Source organism: Pinus tabuliformis, chromosome 7 (genome assembly GCF_031772625.1).
Source record: "Pinus tabuliformis cultivar Carrire ecotype Pingquan chromosome 7, CPIR1, whole genome shotgun sequence".
NCBI classification, from domain to species: Eukaryota; Viridiplantae; Streptophyta; class Pinopsida; order Pinales; family Pinaceae; genus Pinus; species Pinus tabuliformis.
In genome coordinates this window covers 1,314,834,096-1,314,860,460 of record NC_142293.1, presented here as the reverse complement: position 1 = coordinate 1,314,860,460, position 26,365 = coordinate 1,314,834,096, and the positions used below count along the sequence as shown (strand labels likewise).

The 26,365-nt window shown below is 39.6% G+C and overlaps 1 protein-coding gene across 3 annotated transcripts in view; it reads left to right on the top strand.

The window, feature by feature from the left end:
• The window catches only part of IAR1 (ZIP metal ion transporter family), a 316,822-nt gene that overhangs the window by 219,416 nt on the left and 71,041 nt on the right, over positions 1-26,365 (top strand). For all 3 annotated transcript variants that reach the window (XM_089459678.1, XM_089459677.1, XM_089459676.1), the window contains exon 6: positions 4,418-4,722. In XM_089459678.1, the coding sequence (XP_089315804.1) occupies positions 4,418-4,722 (305 nt within the window). The remainder of the gene's footprint in view (positions 1-4,417; positions 4,723-26,365) is intronic.

The window sequence follows — 26,365 nt, the reverse complement described above, 5'->3', positions numbered from 1 at the left end:
TAGCGAAGGTCTGTCATATAAAAGGAAGGACAGTTCAGATGAGTCAAGGGACAACAAGAAGTGATGAAGGAACAACGAAGCTATGTCAATTAAGGAACTACTATTCAACAATGTATAACTGTGTTTTGGTGATACTGTAGAGGTCATATTTTAATGAAAATACACTGTCAAGTTTCGATACCAAGACTAGTATATCTACAGTTTGTTGAAGAGATAATCTCAGAGCAAAGAAGGTTGAAGAAAAGGAGGAATCGAGAAGAAGAATAGAGGACTAGTGTCTTGGTCTTGGCATTCGTCAATTGGAATCTCTATAAGAAGAATTTGTGTGTTTTTTCCTCTCAAAGAGTGAGAGGTTTTGGCCCCGGCTGAGAAGCCTACTTACTGTGTCATTGTCTCTTTTGTTATGCATGTTGGTAATTGTCTTGATGAAAGAACACATTAACAAGAAGTAAAAGTTCATCACAAGCAATTATCAAGCAGAGAAATTGTTAACTTTCAAATAGTCCTCACAAAACCTTGTTAGCTTGTAGTGTTTGTCCTTCAAGAAGAGTCTGGTCTTTAATGAATGTGTTCTCCACCAAACAGGTCTGAATAGATTTGAACAGGTCTTTACTTCAATGAATAGCATTGCTCGCAGTCATCACAGTTCTTCACTTCAACGAATAACATAGCTCGCAATCGTCACATTTCTTCACTTCAATGAATAACATAGCTCGCAATCGTCACAATTTCTTCACTTCAATGAATAACATGTTTCAATGAATGGGATACAAGTCTTTACTTCAACGAATAGGATATAGGTCTTCTCTTCAACAAATCACAATCACCACAAAATTACACCAAATAGAATTCACCACAGGTATTCATTACACCGAATAAGATTCACCATAGGTATTCATTACACCGAATAGCATTCACCACAGGTATTTATTCCAACAAATCGCATCAACCAGTGGGTGTATTATTCGAAGATATGTGCTCAGATTGCTTGTTAGAATCTTCACGTACTTGTTTTCCCCGTCCATGAAAAAGTGGTTACAGAAATAGATATGCAAATATCACAAAAGGTATATTAATTATTGTTTATTCGGTCCTTTTGAAGTTCGCGAGTTGTGAACTGTATTTAGCTCAGATCTTCTCCAATGCGTTGATTGATGCGTCCTCCAAAAACAAATCATGTATATATACAATAGAAGTCGTCATTCTTTTTATGAAGCCGACCAATGGCTCGAATGGGAGCTGACATATGTTTTGGTAAAGTCGATATATAATCCGTAATGCAACGGTGGATGAGTGCTGATATGTGTTGTGTGGGGACCGCAACAAACACCACAAAGTTTGAATGTTTGACCATCGAGGAGTGGGATATGAATAGGTAGGGACCACACTCATGAAATGGATGTCATATATATATATATATATATCTATATACACTTCGTATGAATTTAGGTCTTTTTACATGCTTTTATTTATTTATGTCTTTATAACCCTTTCACATATATATGGAACATATATATGACATATATTCTTTATGATATATATGCTCGATATTTAGGTCATCTTCCAGAGGGTATTGACACCTTTCACAATTCAACGACCTTCAATTTGCCATCAACACCCTTTCATTAGTGTACCCTTTTATTAATGTGCTTTAGGGTTAGGGTTTTAGGATTGTAGTAGTTTAGGGTTTTCATTAGCCTTTAGGGTTTTATTAATTTTTGCAAGTTAGGGTTTCAGGATAAGGACAATGTTTCTTGTAGTCATCATTGTATTGACATCAATGATAACTTTATTCATAAGAGAAACCCTAAGAGAACTCTTCCAACAATCTTTCTTGAGCAAAACGAGCCTTACCATGGTTGACGAGGTCAAATAGAATACTCGCTCTTCCAACAACCTTACGTTGCATCTGCAACTCGAATCTGCAATTTCAGTTATTCTAGGAAGTTGCAGAAACCCTAGATTTTGCACGTGTGAGAGAGATAGAGCCCAAAAACAAAGATTGTGCTTCCTTCTTGGATTTCTCTTGCCTTCTAGACCTTCGCTCTTCCTTTTCTGCTTCTCCCAGCTACAGATCGAACTTCTTATTATGAGATCAAACTTCTTGGTGAGTGAGTCCCAAATGAGGTCGAATTGCTCCTTTATATAGCCTTTCCAAGGGGTCGAATTCCCTTCTTTAGGCCAACTTGAAGCTGCCAGGGCTGACTTGTAAATTTGGAGTTTCGAGGACTTGCTAGACTCGAAAGTAATTCTTTTTCTAATTACATTTTGCCCGGAAGGGTCCTGTAAACATGATGTTTACTCCTTTGTCTCATGACAATAAATCCTATGACCTAACAAATCCTAGAAGCATGAAGAACATGCTTTTACCTAGAAGAGCATCATTAATGAGCAAGAAACCCATGATTTATAATAATATTTGTTTTTTCCTTCTTTTGTTTGTTACATAAGATACATATTGAAATGAGTACAACAACAATCATGAATACCGAAACTAGTTATATTTCCAACAGCCCAATCCGACAAATTCCAGCCAATTACTTGTTAGATCAACAAAAATTTAATGAACTTGGCCAAATTGGACTTCTGTTTGGTTGAATTGGGTGAAAAGACTGACAATTTGGCTGCTGGGCATTCACATATAGGCTGTATGGCCTTTCCAATCTGTCTTGAACTTCTGTATGGTCTGATCTGTTTAAGTTTGGCAGCTGTACGAGTCCTTACCATTGCTGGTACTTAGTGTGTGGATCCCATACAACTCATATGACTCTGAGCTGCTGGTGTATGGCCATCCATACACTGTACGATGGCCGAGTGATTGGTGTCTGGATGGTTTAGTGGCTGCCCAATCATGATTTTTTTTTGGTTTATCCTTTTTTTCTGAAGACTTTTTTCTTTCTTTTCCAGATTTTCAGAATATCAAACATGGATTTAAATTGTGTAAAATCATGTAAAAGAAACATAGCCTTTTTTTTCAACCCAAAAATGTAAGCCTAGTATTTCTCTCTTTTTCAGAAAAATAAACCTTGCTTGAAAACCTGAAAATAAAAAAAAATGGTTAGTTTTCTTTGCCAGAAAGCCCTTATGGTTTCTCAATTAATATTGAGCAACAGTATACCCGACTTGCAGGTGGTTGGTTATGCTCTTGGTGTTATAGTGGCAGCTATGAGGTTTGATCCTGGGTCTCCCATAGATTAGGCTTGGCAGTTACCGATTCACCATGTGGTTAAAAAAAAAAGGAAGAAAAACAACAGTACCTTATCTGTCGCTGATCTATACAGTCACAAGGCCTTCACTTGCTTTGACTTCCCCTCACTGTGGATCTGATACCATATTACGAAACGCCAAACGCACAAGGAAATCGAGAACACAAAAGAACTTGGAAGAAATAAATTCTTCTTAGATAAATACAGAGAAAGCACATGTCCTGTAGTAAAGGCATGGCATAAAATCTAACTCCATAAACCTTATATGCATGAACCCTAAAAGTGACTTTAAACTACTTTAAGCCATTAATACAACACAAGATCATCAATAACTAAATATTCTGTGTCAAGAAGTGACTATTAATATGCTCAAGTTAATAAGTACATGGTCGAGATGACCATTGTTAAGTTATTAACTAAATAACTTTAACATAGTAATAAGTTAGCCTAAAGTGCTAATATTGTTGCATTTAAGCCACTTACCAATGGCAAAAGTGTATTATTGTATAACTTGCTTATCTATGTTGCCAGGGTTCATGGCTCTGGGTGTCACTTGGAGTGTTGGTACAGGGACACTACTTTGAACATCCATATTTGTTGGGGCAGGTCCCATAGCTGTATATTAGGCAGAGAATTTTATATAAGACATTAATATACATTACATTATACTATTCATAATTTATTATATATTGGAAATGCATCCCATGTCCCTGGTATAGCACAGGGAAGCCGTTGAGATGCTGTCCTGCATTGAGTGTGTAGACAGGACCAGATGCACTCTGCACCCTGAGGGTGAATTCAGGAGACAAAGGGTGAATATGGACAGGGCCAGATTCACATGGTTCACATACAGCATGTGGGACTGTCTCCTGAGCATGTGGTCCTGCACCAGTGACATGGGATGCATTTCCATTCCATGTTCACTTGAGCCCTGCTTTCCTGCCCCATATATTGATCTATCAGCTTATATTTTGTGTTTAGGATATATGACTAAACTTTGTCACTAAAAGCAAGCTTTTTGGAATGTCCTATTACTTAATATGAGGTAATTGTTCTCAAGTCACTTTGATATCAAAGGTAATATTCTTGGTTGTATGGTTAGGCAAATTTTCTTATGTGCTGTGGGAAATTGAGTATATATATTTTACAAGCTCTTAATTTGCAATGCAAGTTTGTAGTGTTCCTAATTCAAGTATTTCTGGCAATTGCAGCGGGAATATTACTTTTTTTCCTTGTTGAGAAAGTTGTAAGGTATGTTGAGGAGCATTCATCACAAGGAGTACATGGTTTTCACCATGGCCATCATCATCATCATAAGAGTAATGTAGCTTCAAAGAAAGATGAGGACCAGCATGGTCCTAGCAGTGCATTCATTGGTCAAAGAGAAAGCAGTGATTCTGATAAAGCACATGAATCAAAGTCATTGGATGCAAATGCTGATGCTGATACTGACACTGATGCTAATGGCAATGCAGCTGAACAAAAAGAAAACCTACCGGAAATGATGCTTCGTAAGGTGAGTAGAATCAGTTCAGCTTTACCCTTTGGGATAATCTCATTTTCTCATGTTTGGTTTGGAAAATTGGCCTCGTAGCCTTAGGAAGCACCTATTTTAGGTTGAAATCTTGAATTTAATCTTGATCCTTTAGTGAATGACAGTCAGCATGTTTCACTGCAACCTTTGTTCTATTTTGCAACATGTATTATAAATTTTTCTTTTCCATGGTTATATTCAGTACTTGTTAGATGCTTCCTAGTTATTGATTGATTGCACTCCCTCTTGCCCACCAAAATGGTAACTCCTAGGAGAAAAATTGTCTCCTATTATTTAATCTTGCCTGCCAGCAGGCCTATGATGATCCGATCTGTGCTTTATTTCGTCTAGCCTATTCATCGGATGAAGGTGGGCCATCTATTATAAGGTACCTTAACCATTTTTGTAATCAAGTGCTTTCCTTTAATGTTTAAGGGCATTGTAGTATAGATCACGGGTTGAATTGGATGATAGACATCTTGTGATTGTATCCTTGTTCCCATGCTTCACCTTGGTGGTTATCCTTTGCCCCTAGTCCACTGTGACCTTCCTTCAAGCCTTCCTTTCCACTATCTAGGAGGGGCACAAATAGGAGCCATTGCTTAATGTTGCATGTCCATGATAACCCGTAATTAGCATTTTCCATTTTTCCCCTTGTAGCAATGCCCCATCTTTGGGTTGATTGATATTTGTCACTAGTATTGGCTCCCTTTTTTCCTCATCATTGAGTACGGGCATGATAGCTTTGCCTGAAGAGGTTGATGCAATAGAAAGAAAAGAAAGAGCATGAGACATAATGATAAAATGCAAAGTATTGGTTGGGATATAATAAAGGGTGTGGACAAAAACTTACCCTAGGCCCTATCCACATTAAGCCTGACCCAGTTCTTGGCTAATGGATGAACAATCAAATTGAATAGAACTTTGAATGGCCCAACCCTAATAAGGAATAAACCACTTCATCGTTAAGGGATTGATGATGCGTAAATGAAAGCTTGTAACCTGGGCCAAGCAAGAAAAAGAAAAACAATAAAGAAAAAGGCACCAAGAGGGGTGGTAAAAATAGGTTCGAGGAAATGGGTAACTCAGTTCCCATGATTGCTCCCTCTTCTCACATTATAATGCTCAAGGATGATTGAATTTTATAGCTGGTACAAAGACTGTAGCATCTTCCATGAAGTAAACCCCTTCCATATCACTAACCACTTGCACTCATTTATTGATGCATCAGCCTGGGAACCCATTTCTCCCCTTAGTGTTGGAAGTACCTAATAGGACCTTTTTGATAACCCTCTTATATCTAAGTATGGTAACTTTTCTACAAATCATAAGCTATGAATACATTTGAAGGTGATGCTTGTGTAAAGTACTTTGGTGCCTTTTGCATTAGATATGGTCCGCTGTGATACTCTTGTAGAAAATTTTGTTTATGCTGTAGCCCATCCAATTTCAAGTTTTTGCACGGTTTAATGCCCAAAATCCATCATAAACATATGATTGATATGAAATTAAATTTGCATTTAACTTGAAACAAAGAACTACTCTACTATCTTTCACTTTTCAGCTGATATGAGAGAAAATATACTAGCAAAAACACTTAGAAAATGAACACAATAATTTTGGTCTAATACACTGGAAAAACCCACAAGGGGAAAACCAGTATTCAAGGAGTTTTCAGATTGCTTATAAGGAGATTAATACACAGGGAGAAAATCAAACTTATCTCCCTTTTTATTTGTTGATATCACAGTCAGGTTTCATAGAATTTACAGCCACCACACAGTCATATCTCAGACTGATTTTTGCCTCAAATTCTGTGCAAGAACTCTCTGACAATTGCCTCGATTTTGGAGCCAAATGTAGCAGAAATACTCCTGGAAATTCGCGCCTCAAAATCTGACAAAACACCTTGATTTCTGTGCCGCTAGAGTCTCAAAAATCTTTTTGACAGACTTGTATTTTTATGGGCCTTCTCACCCAGAAATCTCAGTCTAGTTTCACCTGCAACTTGGGCTGATTTCACCTTTAGATTTCAGCCTGAGAATCTCCACCGATTTCAGCCTGGTATTGGCCTAGATACCACCTAAAGATTCAGTCCCAAACTCGGCCTGCAAACTCTTGCCAAAAATGCCTGCAACAGCTGCCCGAAATTTTCGGGGCTCGAGCCTAGAATCTTGGGATTCGTGCTTGGGTATCAGCTGAGAATTTCAGACTACTTCTCCTGCTGTTCGAACTCCTCCTTTGGCTGCAATCTTGCCTCCTTTCTCTCCTTGCTCTCCTTTCCTCAATGGCTCACATGAGAATGAATGAGAGTAATTACTTCCTTTTCTCTTTCTGTCTTCCTTTAATGAGAACCCTAACCCTTAGATCTCATGGATGAGATTAAATCTCAACTCATTAGATCAAGGGTGGAGACCATTCCCTCTCTTGACCCTCTCCCTCATGTGGATCCCCTCAAATAATGAGCATCCTAATACTTTTAATGTTTTTGTACCACTTGCATTTTTTCTCTCATAAAGTCACTTTTGAAACATAAAAGTCACTTTAATAACATAAAGTGTACTTAGTACTTTTCTGATAAAGTCACTTTTAAAACACATGTGACTTTAATAAATTAAAGTACAAGGTACATCTCCCATAAAAAGTAACTTAGCCCCATGACATTAATTAAACTCATAATGTCACTAGACAAAAGGGTCATTAATGTGTCTCCCTAGGCCAAAAGGATAAATGCCTAGGAAACACTTTCTTGGTACCCTTATTTTCAACACTCCCTCTTATCGAGGAAGATGTTTCTCACCACTCCCATCCAATCTTTGAAGAATACATGCTTGGCCATTGGCAATGACTGTTAGAAAACCAAGTACAATACAGTACAAGCAATATTTTCATATTTTTTGAACTTCAAATAATTATTTGTGAGGTAAGCAGTTCAATCATACATCAAGACATGGACTATACTGACCCAAGAAGACTTCGACAAGTGCAAGGTTTCCACAAATGAGAGAAACAATTCGGATCTGCCACCACAGAGCTCAGCTCTGCGACTACAACACTCTGATCTTTGTCACAGAGCTCAGATCTGCTGCCACAGAGTTCGGATTTGCCATCACAGAGCTTGGATCTATGTCACAGAGATTGGATCTGCCACCATAGAGGTTGGATCTATGTCACAATGCTTGGATTTGCCCAGTGTTTTTAAAACCGGAACCGGTGACTGGACCGGTCCACCTAATGAACCGGTTTACCAACCGGAACCAGTCTAACTGGGACTGGTTTGGTCTAAACGAACCAGTTTTAGAAAAATACATTAAATAATTAATTTTTAATGAAAAAACTATTTTTAAGATTTAAAACCATGATTCCAAGCCAATAGAGACAAAATATGCAAAGATTGCTCATTTATATACCATGTAAAGGTGAATATATCAAAATGGCACCAAGTGCAATACATATCATCGACAAAATACATAAGCAATGAGGCTCTAAATGGCCTTTAGAGTGAAAAAACAAAGCCTACAAACTATGGGGCCAGTGGCCTACTACAAGACTCAAGTCTACATATATGATAATACTATAATAGTGATCAACATTATCACTTGAAACTTCTCATGAGTCATCATCATCAAACTCAGTTGGTTGAGTCTCAACTCCCAAACTTTGCAGTCACAAACTTCTCTATTGGTTCAGTGACTTGAGTCTCAAACTTCTGAAGGTATTCTGCCCTAATATGCCCTATTATTTCATTTGGTGCTCCACATGGCTTTACATGGCCTCCTATCCCACCCAAGTGTTGCTTGAACCTGTTAATACCCCCTCCTTGAATGGATTTTGGCAATATGAAGTAACAGACTTCAATGGTAAATAGAAATATATATAAATATCTTATTAATAAATGAATAATGAATTGAATGATTGTTTACAGTGAGGGTCCCTGGCTTATATACCGCCATGGGCACCCTTTGGGGAAAGGGCATGATCTTATGATCGTGCCCTTTCGTCTAATTAACCTAAAATTAAATAATAAACCTAAAATTTAAATAATTTTTACATAACATTGCCTTCCTCTCGAAAGAATGCTTTGTCCTCAAAGCATACGTAACGACGGATGTTGTTGACAAAATGATTCACTCTCCCAAGAAGCTTCTTCGGGTAAGTCCTTCCACTTGATCAGATATTTCTTGATTGTACGATGTCGAAGCTTTCTTTCTATAGTAGATATAATACCTTCTGGTTCTAGAATGACCCTTCCCTCATCATCTAGGGATGGAAGCATTGTTTGCGCTGATTGATGGTCGCCTAGTGCCCTTTTAAGGTAGGAGACATGGAAGACGTTGTGAACACGACTTTTCTCTGGAAGGCTTAAACCATACACAACTTGGCTAATCTTTTTGTTGATTTGATAAGGTCCATAGAAATTTGGTGCCAATTTGTTTTTTCCTTTCTGTTTTAAGGATAATTGTTTGTATCGTTGGAGCTTGACAAACACCCATTCTCCAACTTTAAACTCTCTTTCGGTTTTGTTTCGGTCTGCTTCTTGCTTCATACGATTCCTTGCATTATTCAAGTTTTCTTTTAATATTTGGACGACTTTTTGGGTTTCTTTTAGTTGATCTTTAACAACAGGTAGATTTGTCTGGACAACATCTAGATCCTTCCATTTTGGGGGTTCATATCCATACAAAGCTTGAAATGGTGTCATTTTTGCCGACGTATGATAAGTAGAATTATACCACCACTCAACGAGATGTAACCATTGAGCCCACTTATTTTGTTTTTCTGTAGCATAGCAACATAGGTAGGCCTCCAAACATTTATTGACAACCTCTGTTTGTCCATCTGTTTGAGGATGATAAGCGGAACTCATATTTAGGTAGGTTCCTATGTGGTTGAACAACTCCTTCTAGAAATTACCCTTGAATTTGGCATCTCTATCACTCACAATGACTTTCGGGAAACCGTGTAACTTATATATAATTTTGCAAAATATTTCAGCGATTTCTTTCACTGAGTATGATTTCTTTATCGCCATAAAGTGAGCATATTTGGTGAGTTTTTCGACTACTACAAAAATCTTGTCCTTGCCTTCAGACATTGGTAATCCTTCGATAAAGTCCATTGAAATTTATTCCCATTTCTGATTTGGAATGTTTAAAGGGTGAAGTAATCCCGGTGTCGTAATATTTTCACTTTTATTCCTTTGACATGTGTCACACTCTGCTACATACTTCTGAATATCGCGACTCATTCCTTTCCAAAAGAAGGATTGACATGCATTGTAGTAAGTCTTAAAGAATCCTACATGTCCAGCTGACGGTGAGTCATGTGACTCCTTGAGTATCTTAAATTTAAACTTGGAATTTGCATTTAGATAGATTCTTCCCTTGTACCATAGGATATCATTCTTCCACTCAAATTTTGAGTTGTTGGGAAGGTTATTGATTATTGCCGTTATTTCTGGATCCTTGGCATACTCACTTCGAATTTTGTTAAGCCATTCAGGAACAACAACCGAGATTGCAAGTAGTGTTGGTTCTTCATCTTTCTTGGATAAGGCATTTGCGACTACATTGTCTTTTCCTCTTTTATGTAGTATTTCCATGTCAAAGGCGACAATTTTTTCAATCCATTTTTGTTGTTCTTCGGAAAGTGTTTTTTGTTGAAGGAGGTGCTGGAGACTATTATGGTCTGTTCGAATGGAAAACTTACTTCCCAAAAGATATTGCCTCCACTTAGCTAGTGTGTGCATAATAGTGAGCATTTCTTTGTTGTATGTGGACTTGAGGCGTTCTCTTTTATTGAGCTTCCTACTTTCAAAAGCTATTGGATGCCCTTCTTGCATTAATACTGCACCTATACTGAATCCGGAAGCATCACACTCAATGATAAATGGTTTAGAAAAATCTGGTGTTGCCAATATGGGGGCATTAGACATAACTTCCTTTAATTTTTCAAAACACTTTCCTGCTTCCTCATCCCATAGAAATGAATTCTTCTTTAAAAGGTTTGTCAGAGGTGCAGTTATATGTGCATAGTTTTTAATAAACCTTCGGTAGTATCTAGTCAAACCTAAGAACCCTCTTAGCTTGGATACATTAACAGGTTTGGTCCATTCTTTTATAGCTTTGATTTTATTAGGGTCCACCTTTACGCCTTCATGGGATATAATGTGTCCAAGGTATTCTACTTCTTCCTTTCCGAAGGTGCATTTGGATTTTTTTGCATAAAATTGATGCTCTTTTAGTAGTGTAAGAACTTTATCTAGATGTTGTAAGTGCTCTTTCCAAGTTTTACTGTAAATTAAAATATCGTCAAAGAATACTAATACAAACTTCCTAAGATGTGGACGAAATAATTCGTTCATAGTTGCTTGAAACGTTGCTGGTGCATTGGTTAACCCAAACGGCATTACTTTAAATTCATAGTGACCTTCGTGTGTTTGGAATGCCATTTTTGGTATGTCTTCCAATCTAATCCTGATTTGATAGTAGCCTGACCTTAAGTCCAATTTTGAGAAGTATTTTGCGCCATGTAGCTCATCCAACATTTCGTCGATAAATGGAATTGGGAACTTGTTTTTAATTGTTATTTTGTTCAATCCTCTATAATCAATGCATAGCCTGAATGAACCATCCTTCTTCCTTACCAATACCACTGGAGCAGCATATGGACTTTTACTTTTCGAGATGATCCCACACTTTAAAAGGTCTTGGATTAATTTCTCAATTTCCGTCTTTTGGTGATGTGGATATCGGTATGGCTTGATGTTGACGAGGTCTGACCCTGCTTTGACTTCTATTGTATGCTCAATTTCCCTGTTAGGAGGCATTTTCATAGGTAGGTCTTGAAATACTTTTTCATGCTTCTGAATTAGATCTTGTATCTCTGGTGACTCTTCGCTGGTCATATTTGCAGCTAACATTTCCAATTGGTGACATTGTACTACATAAGCGGGTGCTCCTTTTCGAATCATCTTCATCATCTGAGATGATGATACAATTTGATTCTCTGGTGCTTGGAATCCGTGTAATTTGTACTTCTGACCTCCCCATTTGAATTTTATGAATTGTACTTGATGGTTGGCGGCATAAGTACCTAAAGTTCGTAGCCATTGGATACCTAAGACTACATCTACTCCTCCTAATGGTACCGTGAAGAACGAAGACTCTAAATTAAAGTCTTGAATCTGCAATTTGACCTTATGGCATTTCCCCACCTTTTCAATCTTCTTATCGTCAGCTACCATCACTTTCATGTTTGGTAAGGGAAATGAAAAAATATTGAGTCTCTTTGCCACGGTTGCATCTAAAAAATTGTGTGCTACCAGAGTCGATGAGAACCACTACGTTGTTCTTCTTTATGTGTCCTTTTAACTTTAAGGTCTGAGGTTGTGATATACCTGTCATCGCTGATAGTGACACTTGCGGAATACTTCCGTCATCTAATTCTGGTGAGAATTCTAGGGCATCTTTTGTATCTTCTATATCAGAGTCTTCACTGTTTGAATCATTAGTTGCTTCACAATTATATAGGTTCTTTGATTCTTTTCCCTTAGCACACCTATGCTTGGGGTCCCACTTCTCACCACAGCGTTTGCATTTGCCTTCTTTTATCCTTTGTATTTCCACATTAGATTTTTCATCTTCACGACGATGTGGTGGAACATATCTTGTATTGTTTGAGTCCATACACTGGGGTACTCTTCGTCTTGAATATGCTTTTTCCGATTTTGACCAAAATATTTGTTCAAATTTCTTTTCAACAGTTTTTGCTTTTTGTCTTGCTACTTCTATTGATGTAATGTCATGCATCTCAAGTTCTACTTGTAAATGGGTTTTAAGTCTGGAGACGTATGATTGAATTAGACGAGACTCTGATAACCCAGGTACTCGTGTTACTAAGGTCTCCCATTCTTGAGTGTATTCGTCCGCACTTCCTTTTGTCGTAATTTGATGAGTGTTGAAAAGAACTCTTCTTCCTTTACATCTTGGAATCTTTTAAAGAATGCATCCTTAAATTTTCTCCAACTAATGGCGTGTGTCGTCTTTTTCCACCACATATACCAATTATATGCTTCCCCTTCCATTTTCATGGATGCGTGCCTGAGATTTTCGTCATCATCATTGATGTCATATATCTCAAAGTATTCTTCTGCTTTATTTATCCATGCAACATTGTTTTTTTCGTTTCCATCGAATTTAGGCATCTCGACTTTTGCCCTTCGCTGGTATGTCGCTAATGGTTGAGTGAAAAAGGGGTGTTGATTGGTAAAGGTATCCCAGAGTTGCTTATTTGTAAGAGTCACGTTACTAATTTCTTGGTGGGGTGTCGCTGATTTTTTTGGAGATTCAGCTTTATGAGAATCTGTTGATTTTGTTGAGTTTGATGAATGGTGCTCTTGATTTTCTTCATCTTCTTGGAGTAGTTGTTCGGGTGTAATATCTTGCTTTCTACACAAGAGATTCAGCATTGCCAAGGCCTGTTTTTGGTTCAATTCGGACTGGCTCTTATTCTGATCCATCTGTTGTTCTATTCGATTCGTCGTATCCTGAAGCCTCTTGATATCATCAGACTGCCTACTAAACTTACCCTCGAGATCGATTAATCTCGTATTGACATCATCGGAGTTGTTAGTCATCTTATTCTCCACTTCAATCAATCTTTTATTGAAATCGGCCATTGACATTGTCGACATTGAGCGAGTTTGTGGGGGCGTATATTTATCTGCCAACTTAATTTTTTTTTTAAATAATTAAATTAAATTAATTAATTTAATTATATGACATAAGTTTTTTTTAATTAAAATAATTTTAATTAATTACATTAACGTTATATATATAACTTATAATTAAATTAAAGTTATATATTATATAATTATAATTAAATTATAGTATATATTATATATAACTTATATATATAATTATATTATATATTATATATATCGTACGGACAGTCACGTCTGACTGATTCGTCACCTCTCGTTTGACCTGTTCAAAACAAATGGGTGGATGAGGGACGTTAACAGCAGAATGGAGAAATCACGGAAAACACGCATCAACGGAATGGTGATAGGGGTAGCGGATGAAGGCGGAAGAAGCGAATGCTGGGTGGAAGGTGTGGTGACTGGCGTACAATGGACGCTGAGACGGAGCGGCACGCTGAGCTGTGACAGGGACGCGGTGTTAGCACGACAACGTCGGAAAGGCGGATGGTGGGCGCCAAGGTGGAGAGGGACAGTGGAATGTAGCGAGGGACAACGGATTTTACGAGCAGCATGTATAGTTGAGATAGTAAGTGCAGCAGTGGCTCTGATACCAGATGAAGTAAGTTAGTAACAGACTTCAATGGTAAACAAAAATATATATAAATATCTTATTAATAAATGAATAATGAATTGAATGATTGTTTACAGTGAGGGTCCTTGGCTTATATATCGCCATGGGCACCCTTTGGGGAAAGGGCATGATCTTATGATCGTGCCCTTTCATCTAATTAACCTAAAATTAAATAATAACCCTAAAATTTAAATAATTTTTACATAACACAATATTTGCAGATCATTTTGCCATCAATCATATCACACTAAGCCCATGCAGTATCTCTGGCTTTTGGAGGCATGATGACTACTACTTAGCTTAAACTCGGCTGTTCCACTACTCCAGCAAAAACTCAACACTCTCCAAGCTCCCAAGCAAACTCACAAACACTCCAAATGAGATGTGTGAGACAAATGAGAGGGAGAGGGGCCTCTTAAAGGCTTGGAGAGGGTGTTTTTGGAGGGAAAGCACCCTTAGTTTCCCTCCAAAACCCCTAAAACACAGTAAAAAAGTCGCTTTTTGGGCTCATGGTGGGCGTGCCTCTTAACCGGTCGGTTAGGACGGAATTGGCCGGTTACGACCGGTTTTCTGCAAAAATGGCGAAGTGACCCCTCTGACTCGATCTTTTGGCTGGTTTCGACCGGTGGGCCTGCAACCGGTCGGTTAGACCGGTAATCGGTTAGTAAGGCCGGTTTTGAATACTATGGATTTGCCACCACAAAGGTCAAATCTGTCACCACAAAGTTTGGATCTGCCACCAAAAAATTTGGCTTTGTTAACATAGAGCTCGAATTTGCTACTAGAATCAAATCTCTACCATAGACTTTTAGATTAGACCACCAGAAGTCAGACTTATGTCATAACCGTTTAGATCAAACCACCAGAAGTTAGATCTATGCAACAAACTTTTAGATCAAGCCACTAGAAGTCAGACCTATGCCACAAAGCTTCAGATCAAGCTCTCAGATCACTGCTACATGTGTCACACATTGAATTAGACCTTAACGAGAGAGAGAGAAGACTTTCTTGCTTGAGTAGACTTTAGATTCCTTCTTAAAACACCTTCTCTACAGTAGGATGAACAAATATGCTTGAGAGGTGAATACCTAGCAAGGAGAGCGAGTAACCTCTTTATATAGTCATCAAGGTGATCCGAATGGATGCAAGTGAGAGTAAGCCAACTTGACTGTCTAGAAGGGCCGACTAGCACTTGTGGAGCCTTCATAAATTACAAAATAATTTTCCTTCATTCAGTGCCATGTAAAATATGGCTTATAGAATTTATTTTGACAATGAAAAACATGCTAGAAGGAAATAATAATTCATTTTTCAAGTTACAATAAAAATAAATATTTCATGAAGACCGACCATAGCTACATTTTCAACAATGACTTGGTGAGAATGTCTGCTACCTGTTCATCAGTGCATATATACTCAAGCTTCACAACTCCCTTCTGAACCCAATCTATGATGAAGTTGTATATGATCTCAATATGCTTTGACCGCTCATGAAATAATGAGTTCTTAGAGAGTTTGATACAATTCTGATTATCACAGTATATTATAGTTGGTCTCACCCTCTGACCAAATAGCCCATGTAGCATCTTGCGAACCCAAAGTGCCTCGCAACCTGCTGACTAGTTGCCATATACTCTGCCTCTGCGCTGCTCAATGCCACTGACGTCTGTTTCCGTTGAGCGATGACACAACTGCTGAGCCCAATGAGAAACAACATCCAAAAGTACTCTTCCTGTTACTAGCACAACCAACCTAATTTGAGTCCGTGCAACCGATCAATCTGACTCCATCACCCCTGACATAGTCCAGACCATAGTCCACTGTGCCCTGTAGGAACCTCAACACATGTTTTGCAACCACCTAGTGCACTCTCCTGGGCTCCTTCATAAATTGACTCAATGTGTTGACTGCAAAACATCTATTCGGTCTTATTAAAAACCGACCAGTCTGAACTAGAAACTGGTCAAACTAGCCGGTTCATTAGCTAAACCAGTTGGACCGTCCAAAAAATCCAGTCAGAGGGGCCACTTTGCTGGATTTTTAGAAAAAACGGGCCTAACTGGTCGGTGTATGACGAAATTGGCCAGTTTATGGGTCATGTCAAGTGGATGTAACAGTCATAGAGTAGGTGAAGAGTCATGAGGGTAGTTGAATGGTCACAAAGGGGAATGTCAAGGGTCATCCCACCCTTTGCTATAAATAGTCCCTCATAACTCATTGGATAGGCTTTTGTTCAGCTAAGCTTCTACTAAGACTATCTTGAAGAAGGCTTGGACAATATTGTAACGCGCCTTGGCTTCTCCACTGCACGAAGCTAGTACATCTCTTTGGAGGAGTAGGCGGATGTGGCTATAACATTCCACTTTTGGGGCTAGCAAGTTTACATGGATGTATTGTATGATTGAGACTTACACTTATCTATATAGTAAGAGCCAACACATTTTCATGCATATGTTGTTATTGTAGTTGGACTGCTCCAGTTGCCTTAATGATATATGTTGTTTAACTTATGTACTTGTGTATGAACTGATTCACATGCAATTATATGAATCTTGTTGTTAATGTGTTGTATATGTTGTTAATGTTGTCACTGTCCGTGTCGACTGCTCTGCCGGACATTAGACAAACCTTTCACATGAACCTTGCTGTAACAACCATCGCACTCGTCTCGGACTGATCCGTGAGTGCTGTACGTGTTATCTTACCTTGTATGATGTGACTGCCACATACGAGTGGACTGCTCCATCGAAAGCTATGCATGTCCTTTTGTGTTGTGTGTTCCTAGTCGAGTTGGGACTGATCCCTTTCAACCTGGAACTCACCTTCACCTTCTTCTCCCTTCGAAGTGTTAGAACCTCTCATACACCTTCCTTGACTCACTGCATCAGTCACACCTTTGCTACTGACAGAGTTATCTTACTTGCCTCTGTGCGACATCGCAGTCAATGCATTACCTTACGACCCACTGTTGGGACTCCTACATCAAACAATCTAAGGTCTAATTGGGACTTCTTACCGGGGAGATCCCCTTGACATGCTGGCAGGTCCAACACCGTCAAGAAGTCATTATCATGTAATGAAGTCATGTTACACTTTGTAAAAGGCCAAATTTGTCTATGTAAAGTATCCTCCAAGACCTTGTCACCAATCCTCTTCAAGTCGACCTACAACGATGGAAGAACATGCTAGAAGAAGTCGGCCTAACCTCTAGGGATCATGTTGGCCTAAAGGACATGTGTGGAGGTGTATATATAGCCACACTCAGCCTCACTTAGAGGCAAGAAACAAAACTTGAATTCGATCAAGCTGAAGTACGAGGAAGAGCTGAAGAAGGAGTGCGAAGAAGGGGCTACAAAGAGAAGTGCGAAGATAGGATAAGAGGGATTCTTCTAGGCATAGCGAAGGAGGTCTCTTTTGGATCAACGAAAAGGAGATTCTTCTGAGTAGCGAAGAAGCGTTCTTCTGGATCAACGAAGGAGGTATTCTTCTGGGACAACGAAGAAGGTATTCTTTTGGCCAAGCGAAGGAAAGTATCTTCTGGGGTACTTGTTCTGAGTGACCGAGATAGAGATCTAGAGATCGAGATTCTCTAAAGGAAGACAGTGAGATCATAGGGACCGAGTTTCTCTAGTGGAAGTCGAGAATAAGTAATGTGAAGGATAGAGACCGAGTTTCTCTAGAAGGAGCTGAGGAGAGCAGTTTCGAGATCAAGGATAAAGTAGAGAAAGGGAAGAGGCAGAGCATCAAGGTTTGTGACAAGGTTATTGGGAGGATACTAGAGTCAAGGGTATGTGTCATGGCCTTGGGAGGATACTAGAGTCAAGGGTATGTGTCATAGTCTTGGTACTCATCAATTAAATATCTAGAAGAAGAATTTTGATCGTGTTTTCCTCTCAAGGGGTGAGAGGTTTTGGCCTTGGCTCACAAGGCTACATACTGTGTCACTTGTCTTTTATTGTGCATATTGGTAATTGTCTTAATGAATAGAAAAAAATAATAACATAACGAAGAAAAGACTATAAGCTAAGAAGTAAAAGTATATCACAAGCAATTATCAAGGAGAGAAATCTTTTAACTATTCATGCCCTAGATTTCTCAACATATAGAAACTTGACAGAGTTCCCTAAATTTGGTAGGAAAGGATATGTTCTTTTTCACATAATTTAGTTGGAGATGATTGAGCTCAGGGCACATTAACTTGGACCCATATGATTATTTTCTAACAAATTCAATGTATACTTGTAGTCCAAGGCAACAAATTCTATGTGGCCTAATAAAATTTGCACAGAAGGCTATTAAATCCAAGTGACGGATCTTCAATCATCTCCACCTCGTTAACTTATCCAAAGACAATGATTGATAACATATTCTAAAAGTCTACATGGTACCATATGAAGACAAGTCTACATAGGCAACAAATACTTCTCAGTGAGACACCAAAATAGAAATGCTATTCTATATTTGGTGGAAAACTCACCATGAATCTCCTCTTGCTTGGTGAGCCTTCAATTTGTAGTCTTTAGAATAGTAATTTTCTCATAAGCTTCCTTTGAAGAAAGTGGTTCAAAGGAACCTTTCAATGGTTGGTTCGAACATCAAAGCAAGTGTTGTTGCACTCTTCATGTCCTCTTGAAATTTATTGAGGACTTTATGTCTGTCCTAACTAGTCTCATTACAGGTTATGTCACAAGGTTCGTCGAACTTTAACCTTGAGGTTCGAATTTTGCTGAACCTTGAAAAATTTTGAGGTTCGACGAACCTCATAGCCACTGGCCAAGTCCATAGATCAAAACTCATAACTCCATGTCACAACTCAAGCTTGTAATTTATCCTTGTAGTTTCCATGTCCGTGATAACATTTTTGATGTTTACTGATTTTGATTTCTTACTATTTTGTCCTATGACTCAATATATATATATATATATATATATATATATACGAAACTCATCCAAAAATTCGAACTCAAATCGAACCTAATCATTGTCAAACCCGAATCGTGTGACATTGATTACATGTAGAAAAACAACACTGATCCTCAATATGTTGTGCATTAATAACAGTTATCCCACTTGTCTCGATGGAGTCTTGTTAATGTATCTTTTATCAGTGCTTGTAGCCAGACTAGGTCTTCAAAGAGAACTAAACATGTGATACTTGCAACAACTTCAAACTAAAATATCAGACTAATCCCTTCTTATGCACAAGGAGACCACTCAGTTGGCATTTTCATTGAGTGAGGTATTTTGGTCTGAGACACTTCGAATCTTCTTAAGTCATGTCTGAGGTATCTCGCCCTTTGATGCTTTTGATGCTTGGACTGAGGCCCTTTTCGTATTTTACTAGGCCTGTGGCCTAGTTCTGAGGCTCCTCGACCCACTTGAGGTTTCTCGGATCTTTGTAACTAGCCTTGAGGCCCTCTTGAGGTCTTCTCAACCCTTCTTCTCTTCCTACAACTTGTCTCAGATCACTATTCTTTGTTCCTTAGTCCTTTTTGGCCCTTTGCAATTGACTGAGGCGTTTTGGCCTATTTCCAATAGAAATTAAGGGCTTTGACCCTCTCCATAGGTATAAGTATACTTTGGTCTTCTTTCGCTTTTAGGATATAACAAACTTGATAGAATTTTTACTCATTTAAATTTCTTCATTGTCATACTCCATGGATGCTCTTTATCCCAAGCTTTTATACCATGTTGATTTTACATGATTTCCTTAATTGATAATTACTTCCAATGACTCTTAAACCAATTCATCTTATACCACATTCATCATTAAGTAATTATTCAAGAAAATCATTAACAATAAAACAATAATGAAAGTAAAGACAACCAAACACAAGAGAGACAAAATTTTTCTTGGGAAAACCCCAAACCAGGGGGAAAATCTCAAAAACCTTTTCTTATATAAATTTGTCCAATTCAATAAGAGATGCAATCTGAGTTCTAAGAATGACTTGAACATTTCTAGGGCAAGGCCAACCATTCATCCATGAATAATAATCCTTAAGGATTTGTCTTCAAACCCAGCTTTCTCCAATTAGAAACTTGACTTTCAAACCAACACATCTCAAAAAAACAATTCAACCTTCCTTCTCTGCTCCAGAACAAGGATAAGGGCTCCTCTTCTCTTGCTTATTTCGTCCTTCTTTTGAAAATTTGGATGCCTGAAATCCGTGAAAATTTGGATGCCCAAATTTCTACTGCAGCAACTGATTAAGTTTCTCCTTCTTGTTAATTTCTGAATCAAGTTACTTACTGTTTCCTACAGTAAATAGTGAAACTAATACACTGTAGTCTATACCATTTAAATTATAAGCGGAAACAAGAAATTGAACAGGAAAGAAATACAACACATCTACATAGTTATTTTTGGACAAATGACCTAAAAAAAACCCAATGCGGGAAAACTAGTGCAGCACAATGTTGTAGGAAACGTCCCCCCCCAGATCTAATGCCCGAAGCGCGTCTCATATGGATTCGTACAGGAAGCATCCCCGTAAGCGCGACTCCAAAATTCGGAAGTGCGGTTCCGCCTGTTTTGGATGCTTCCTGGAAATTCTGGAAGCATCCCTCCGAAGCGTGCTTCCGAATCTCCGAAGCGCGCTTTGTACGACGCTTCGGCAGTACGAAGCGCGACGCTTCGGAGGGCGAATCGGACGGTTCCCGTACGGTTCCGTACATGCTTCCGGAAAAAGCGCCGCGCTGTTTAGAAAATCGGTTTTTAGTTTTTATTTTTTATTTTTAATTTTAGGTGAGTTTGCATATTGGGGGTGGGTCCACCTTGGGTTAGGGTGAGGAATGAAGGCAAAAAAAATATAAAAAAAATATAAATATAGCAGATGCTCCCTACTCAGGATGTTTGAGAGTGGTTCCAGCCTCATTGGACTTCATATGGAGAAAATAGAATTTCATATCCTATTCAAAATTCAACAGACTTAACAGTTTTCAGGAATTCAGGATCAATGGGATTGTGGCATTTCATTAGATTATATCAAGTATGAAGGTATGCGATTAGCATTTAATCAAGAGCACCAAGCCCTATATGTACCCTAGTGTTGGTGGTGTTAATTGTTGAACTCCTTTGTCACACCCTTAGCAAAAAATTACCTTTCAATCAAGTCAAAATCATCGATCAAGCATGTTAAGCTTTTTCTACCATATTTTAAGTCTTGAATTAGGTAGTTTGATCAAAATTGGGCAATGTTGACTAATATCCCTAGACAATCGAGGTAGAGGCAAAGGCTAGACAAGAGGAGAAGAATCTAGATTCTAGATGGTTGATGCTCGAATAATTAATCATTAATGTACAATAGATGCTATATCTATCTTGGTTTATGCAAAAATATGCATGTTTTCATGTCTTCTACAACTAATTTGATATTTGGGATGTTTGTTTTGAGTATAAATGCAAATCTATATATATATATATATATATATATATATATATATATATATATAGCAAACGCTTTGCTTCCTAGATTTTTGGAAAATGATGCTTCCGCATCCCCGCTTCCAAAAAACGTCCCTGTTTCGTCCCCGCTTCGTGCAACGTTGGTGCAGCAGCTCTGAGGGTTTTATTATTAAGCAATAGTAATTTCTGAGTACAATTCGTTGGATGCCCAACTGACTATCCTATATAGAGAAAAACTGAACAAAACAAGCAGTGAAATGCTCTCACCGTCACTGGAAGAATTTGACCCTGATCTCGTTAGAAAGAGGCTTTGCGTCCCTTCTGTGTTAGCCTTTGCACAGAACTGCGTCAACCCTATGCAGTCTATGCGTCACCTCTGCTCGGGACTGTGTTGCTCTTCCTTCCTATCCTCTGCTGCCTAGAAACTTCGATTTCCAGCCTCCTGGTCTCACACTCCAGCTCTTGACTTCTGAAACTCGATTTCCTCAGCAAGAAATTCGATTTCCCTCTAGGCTCTGTGCTACTAATGCGTCAGCACTACATGGGCCAGCGTCAGCCTCTCTCTGGACGTTGTTCAATCCTCTCTGCCTTGTACTCTCCGTCCCAAGAAAAGACTCCTCACCAGATACTATCCCTACCCCTCTCTACAAAAGATCACTATCAAAAATCTCTCCGACAGTTGCTCTGCTTCAAAATCAAACTTCTGATCTTCTCTCTGTGTGTTCTCCAAGTGCCCCTCAAGCGTCTTCTTATATCTTTCTGTTGGACTACCAACGACCCAGATTAACTTCTAATCAATGGCTTAGATCATTTTGGCTTGATCCTCGTCTTCTTCTAGAAGTTACACCCACAGTGTAGATTAATACCCATTAATTATTTTAATTTCCTAAGTTTAGACTTAGGGTCCCATTAAAAACAATTAATTATTTTAATAAAACTGTCTCTGGGTGGAATTTCCCAAAACGATTTCTAGGTATTGTGGAATGGATGTGTCTAAGCCTCCCTGCAAATTTTGAGACATAGAGCACATCCGATGCTACCAGAAATCAACACTCCCTCTTAGCGAGGAATGTGCTCTAGCAATGCAATCTGCTGAAGCATCACTTTGTTCTGTAACATCTCCATCTGCACAGTTGATGTCTGACATCCTGTCCACCAACTATTGCGCAAATGTTGCATCTGTACTGCTGCTAACCTTGCCATTGTCAATAGTGCATCCATACTGCAACTCCCTCTCAATTTTGTGTCCATGCTGCTGCGGGCATTGGCACTGCCAACTGCATCTGCACTGCAACATTCTCCAACTGCTGCTGCTACTGCATCAACTGTTGATTTGGAGTAGCATCGGATGTGCTCTAGCGACGAAATTTGGTGGAAAGGTTGGGGCACATGAGATCTCCAATACCTAGAAGTAGAAAGGGTTTGGGCAGATTCTAAACAGATCAGGAGATATTAAAATAATTAATATTTTTAATGGAGTCCCTAAGTCTAAACTTGGGGAAAATAAAATATTAATGTGCATTAATATGAATCTGTGTTAGAATGGTCCAAAAGACATGGATCAAGCCAGATCTAATCTTAGCCGTTGATTAGGGACTTAATTTCAGCCATTGAGATGTCAACAGGAAAAGTATAAGAGGAGGCTTGAGGGTCACTGATCCGAATGGAAAATGGCATCAACCCATGGTACTCATCCACCCATATTATTCATCGACCCATGGAATTTACCCATGGTATTGTAAATGGCATTCACCCGTGGTATTGTAAAATCCACCCATGGTATTCATTCAACCATGGAATTGACCCATGGTATTGTAACTGAAAAATACTATAAGTAACAAGTCACATTTTGTAAAAGGACAGATTGTCCGCCACAATGTAGCCTTTACAGTTCAAAGGCATGTAGCCACCACATCTCTTCTCAGAGATAAGCTACCATCGCCCTAGCCGGTTTATTTCCATTACTGTTTATCAGTCGGTTTTAATAAAAAGTTTCTTTGTGGTGTTGCTTTTTGGGCATTCTCCTCTTTTTCTTTTGGCATTTCAAGTTTTCAGATCTTGGGGGTCTCTCTACCCCAAGATCCATTTCAATCTTTTAGATCTTGGGGGCCTCCTCCCAAGATCCGGATCAGTGGTATCAGAGCGGTCTGCTTTTTCTCTGTTTTTCTTTGCATGTCCCCAACGAGGTTGGGATATAAGGAGTTAGGGCTTGAACTGGTCGAACCTTTGCAAGACCAACCTCGCAAATCTCGACGGCCTCCCATGGTGGATGAGAAGAAAGATGAGGGGGCAGGAGATCCTATCAAAATCTTGCTGGAAGAAGCGCTCGAGCGGCAAAGGAACGCGATGATGGATAGCTTTGCGCAGATCCTTCAGCGGCTACCCAGAGGCGACGCATCGGCTTCCAACAACTACTATGGAAACGCCACACCGTTTAAGGTACAAGTTAATTTTGAAATCCCCATCTTCGAGGGTCAAATAGACGCAGATGCCGTAGATAAATGGTTAAATATGCTAGATGGGTATTTTTCTGTTCACGAATTTTCAAGTCGGGAGAAGATTGTTTTCGCTCTTCTCAAAGCAGCCCCCCACGTCAAGGACTGGTGGGAAACCTACTACGAGCAGAAGGATGAAAGTACAGGCTCACTATTTTCAACCGCACCCACTTGGAATGACTTTTGGGATGCCATCAAGGAGCAATACTACCCCGTCGGAAGCTATGAGGACAAATACATCAAATGGACCACACTGCGGCAGGGACGAGACCAAGATGTGCCGGAGTTCACAAACATTTTTCATACCCTTCGCACACAGTTGGGTATCAAAGATTCTGAGCTGCATCTGGTACTCAAATACCGCGGCTGCCTACACAGATACATCCAGGAAGAGATGGAGTTCTTGAACATCTCCTCACTCGGCACAGCATACCGATATGCTGTCAAAATCGAGCAAAAGTTCAAACAGAAGAAGCGAGACTTTGGATCTGCAAATCCAAAGCCCAAAGGACAAAGCCAAGGCGGGGTGACCCAAGACAACCCATCGAAGTCGCAAGAAAAGAACAACACCACGAAGTCGAAGAAGGACACAGGAAAGTGGTGTGAGTTCCAGAAAAGTCCCACTCATAACACAAGTGAGTGTCGGACCAAGCAGTCGCTGGTGGCCGAGTTGAAGGCTTCCGAATCAGATGCATGTTCCAACTCTGAGTCAGAACCTGACAAGGGGAATGACAAAGGGAAGCAGATCATTGATGCGGATCCTAGCGCCACTGTTGCTACTGCCAAGATCCAGAAAAATGAGCCCGAAGAGCCAGAGGAGGGGGAACGTCTTTTCCACTCACAGATGTGGGTGAAGGGTTCGCCGCTGCAATTCATTGTCGACAGTGGCAGCCAAAAGAACCTCATTTCAGCAGAGGTCGTGAAGCGGTTGTGCCTACCAACTACACCACACCCACAGCCGTACAGTATCGGTTGGCTTCACGAAGGACGAGATCTCAAAGTTCGCCAGCAGTGCCGCCTTTCCTACAACATCAAGCCCTTCACAGACGAGGTATTGTGTGATGTTACACCTCTGGATGTTTGTGATGTACTATTAGGCCAGCCATACTTGTGGAGGCGACATGTTGTGTATGAGTCAAGGCCTCGCGTTGTCATCATTTCTTTGGATAATTCATTATACAGGATACCAGAGGTAGCCCCACCTACCGCCACCTCTTTGATCACTACTAAGAAAGGCAACAAGCTCATCTCACAGACTAGGAAATTTATTTTCTGTCTGGTTCGCTCCCAAAGTAAGGGGAAGATCGTTGCTACATCCATGACCCCCGCGAAGGGTTCCTCCACACAGCAGCAGCAACAAAGGGATACAGTCGTGACAGAACACAGGAACAACTTCTCCTTACCCGGAGGGGTACCACACAAGTTTCAGGTGGGCGACAAAGTTTGGTTACATTTGCAGAGGGAGCGCCTTACCAGAACCCATCAGAAACTCAGACCACTTCGACATGGTCCTTACACCAATAACAAGGCTACGGGAAACAATGCTTTGAAGCACAACATTCCTCCATTCCTTCGCTTGCACCGAGTGTTCAATGTGGACCGTCGCCGACCATGCTCCCCACCATTTCTGGACACATCAGAGATTGCAGAACAGCTCACCAGAGACCCAGCTCAGCAGAAGCTTCCTCATCTCAGGGAGGAACTCAATGCAATGGGGACCCTTGCTTCCTAAGGGGGGAGGAATGATCCAGGTGGATGTTGGTGGCCACCCACCTATCCCATTTGGACCCCCACAACAGTCTCTTTCAGTTTTTCTGTTTCCTTAATTATAGCACAGTTTACTATTTTTAGCAGTTTTTCGGGTCCTAAACTTCCGGAGCCGTTTTGAGGCCCTAAACGACGTTTTTTGGGAAATCCACCGCCAGCGATTTTTTTGTCTAAAAATCGTCTTTTCCGTCGTAGTCCTCAGAGAGATCTTTCCAATGGGCTATCATGCGCGTCAAACGGAGATAGTACGACCAATTCGCGACCCCGGGAAGTTGATGTACCAACTTACCCAAAAACGGGGCCCACAATTTGGCGTTTCATCTTCTAGGGTTAGGTTTTGGAATGTGAAGGGTTTTCCATTGTTTCTCAACAATAAATAGGCCCTCGAGCCTCATTGTAACACAGTTTTTGGAGAACAGTTCAGAGGCATGTAGCTGACACATCTCTTCTCAGAGATAAGCTACCATCGCCCTAGCTGGGTTATTTCCATTTCTATTTGTAAGCATATTTCAATATTTTACAGTAATGAAATGAAGTATTATTTCCGCTGCATATTTGTCTTTATGGTTATCTCTGTATTTTATTGCGTTCCTGTCTAAATCCGGATCAGTCACTTGGAG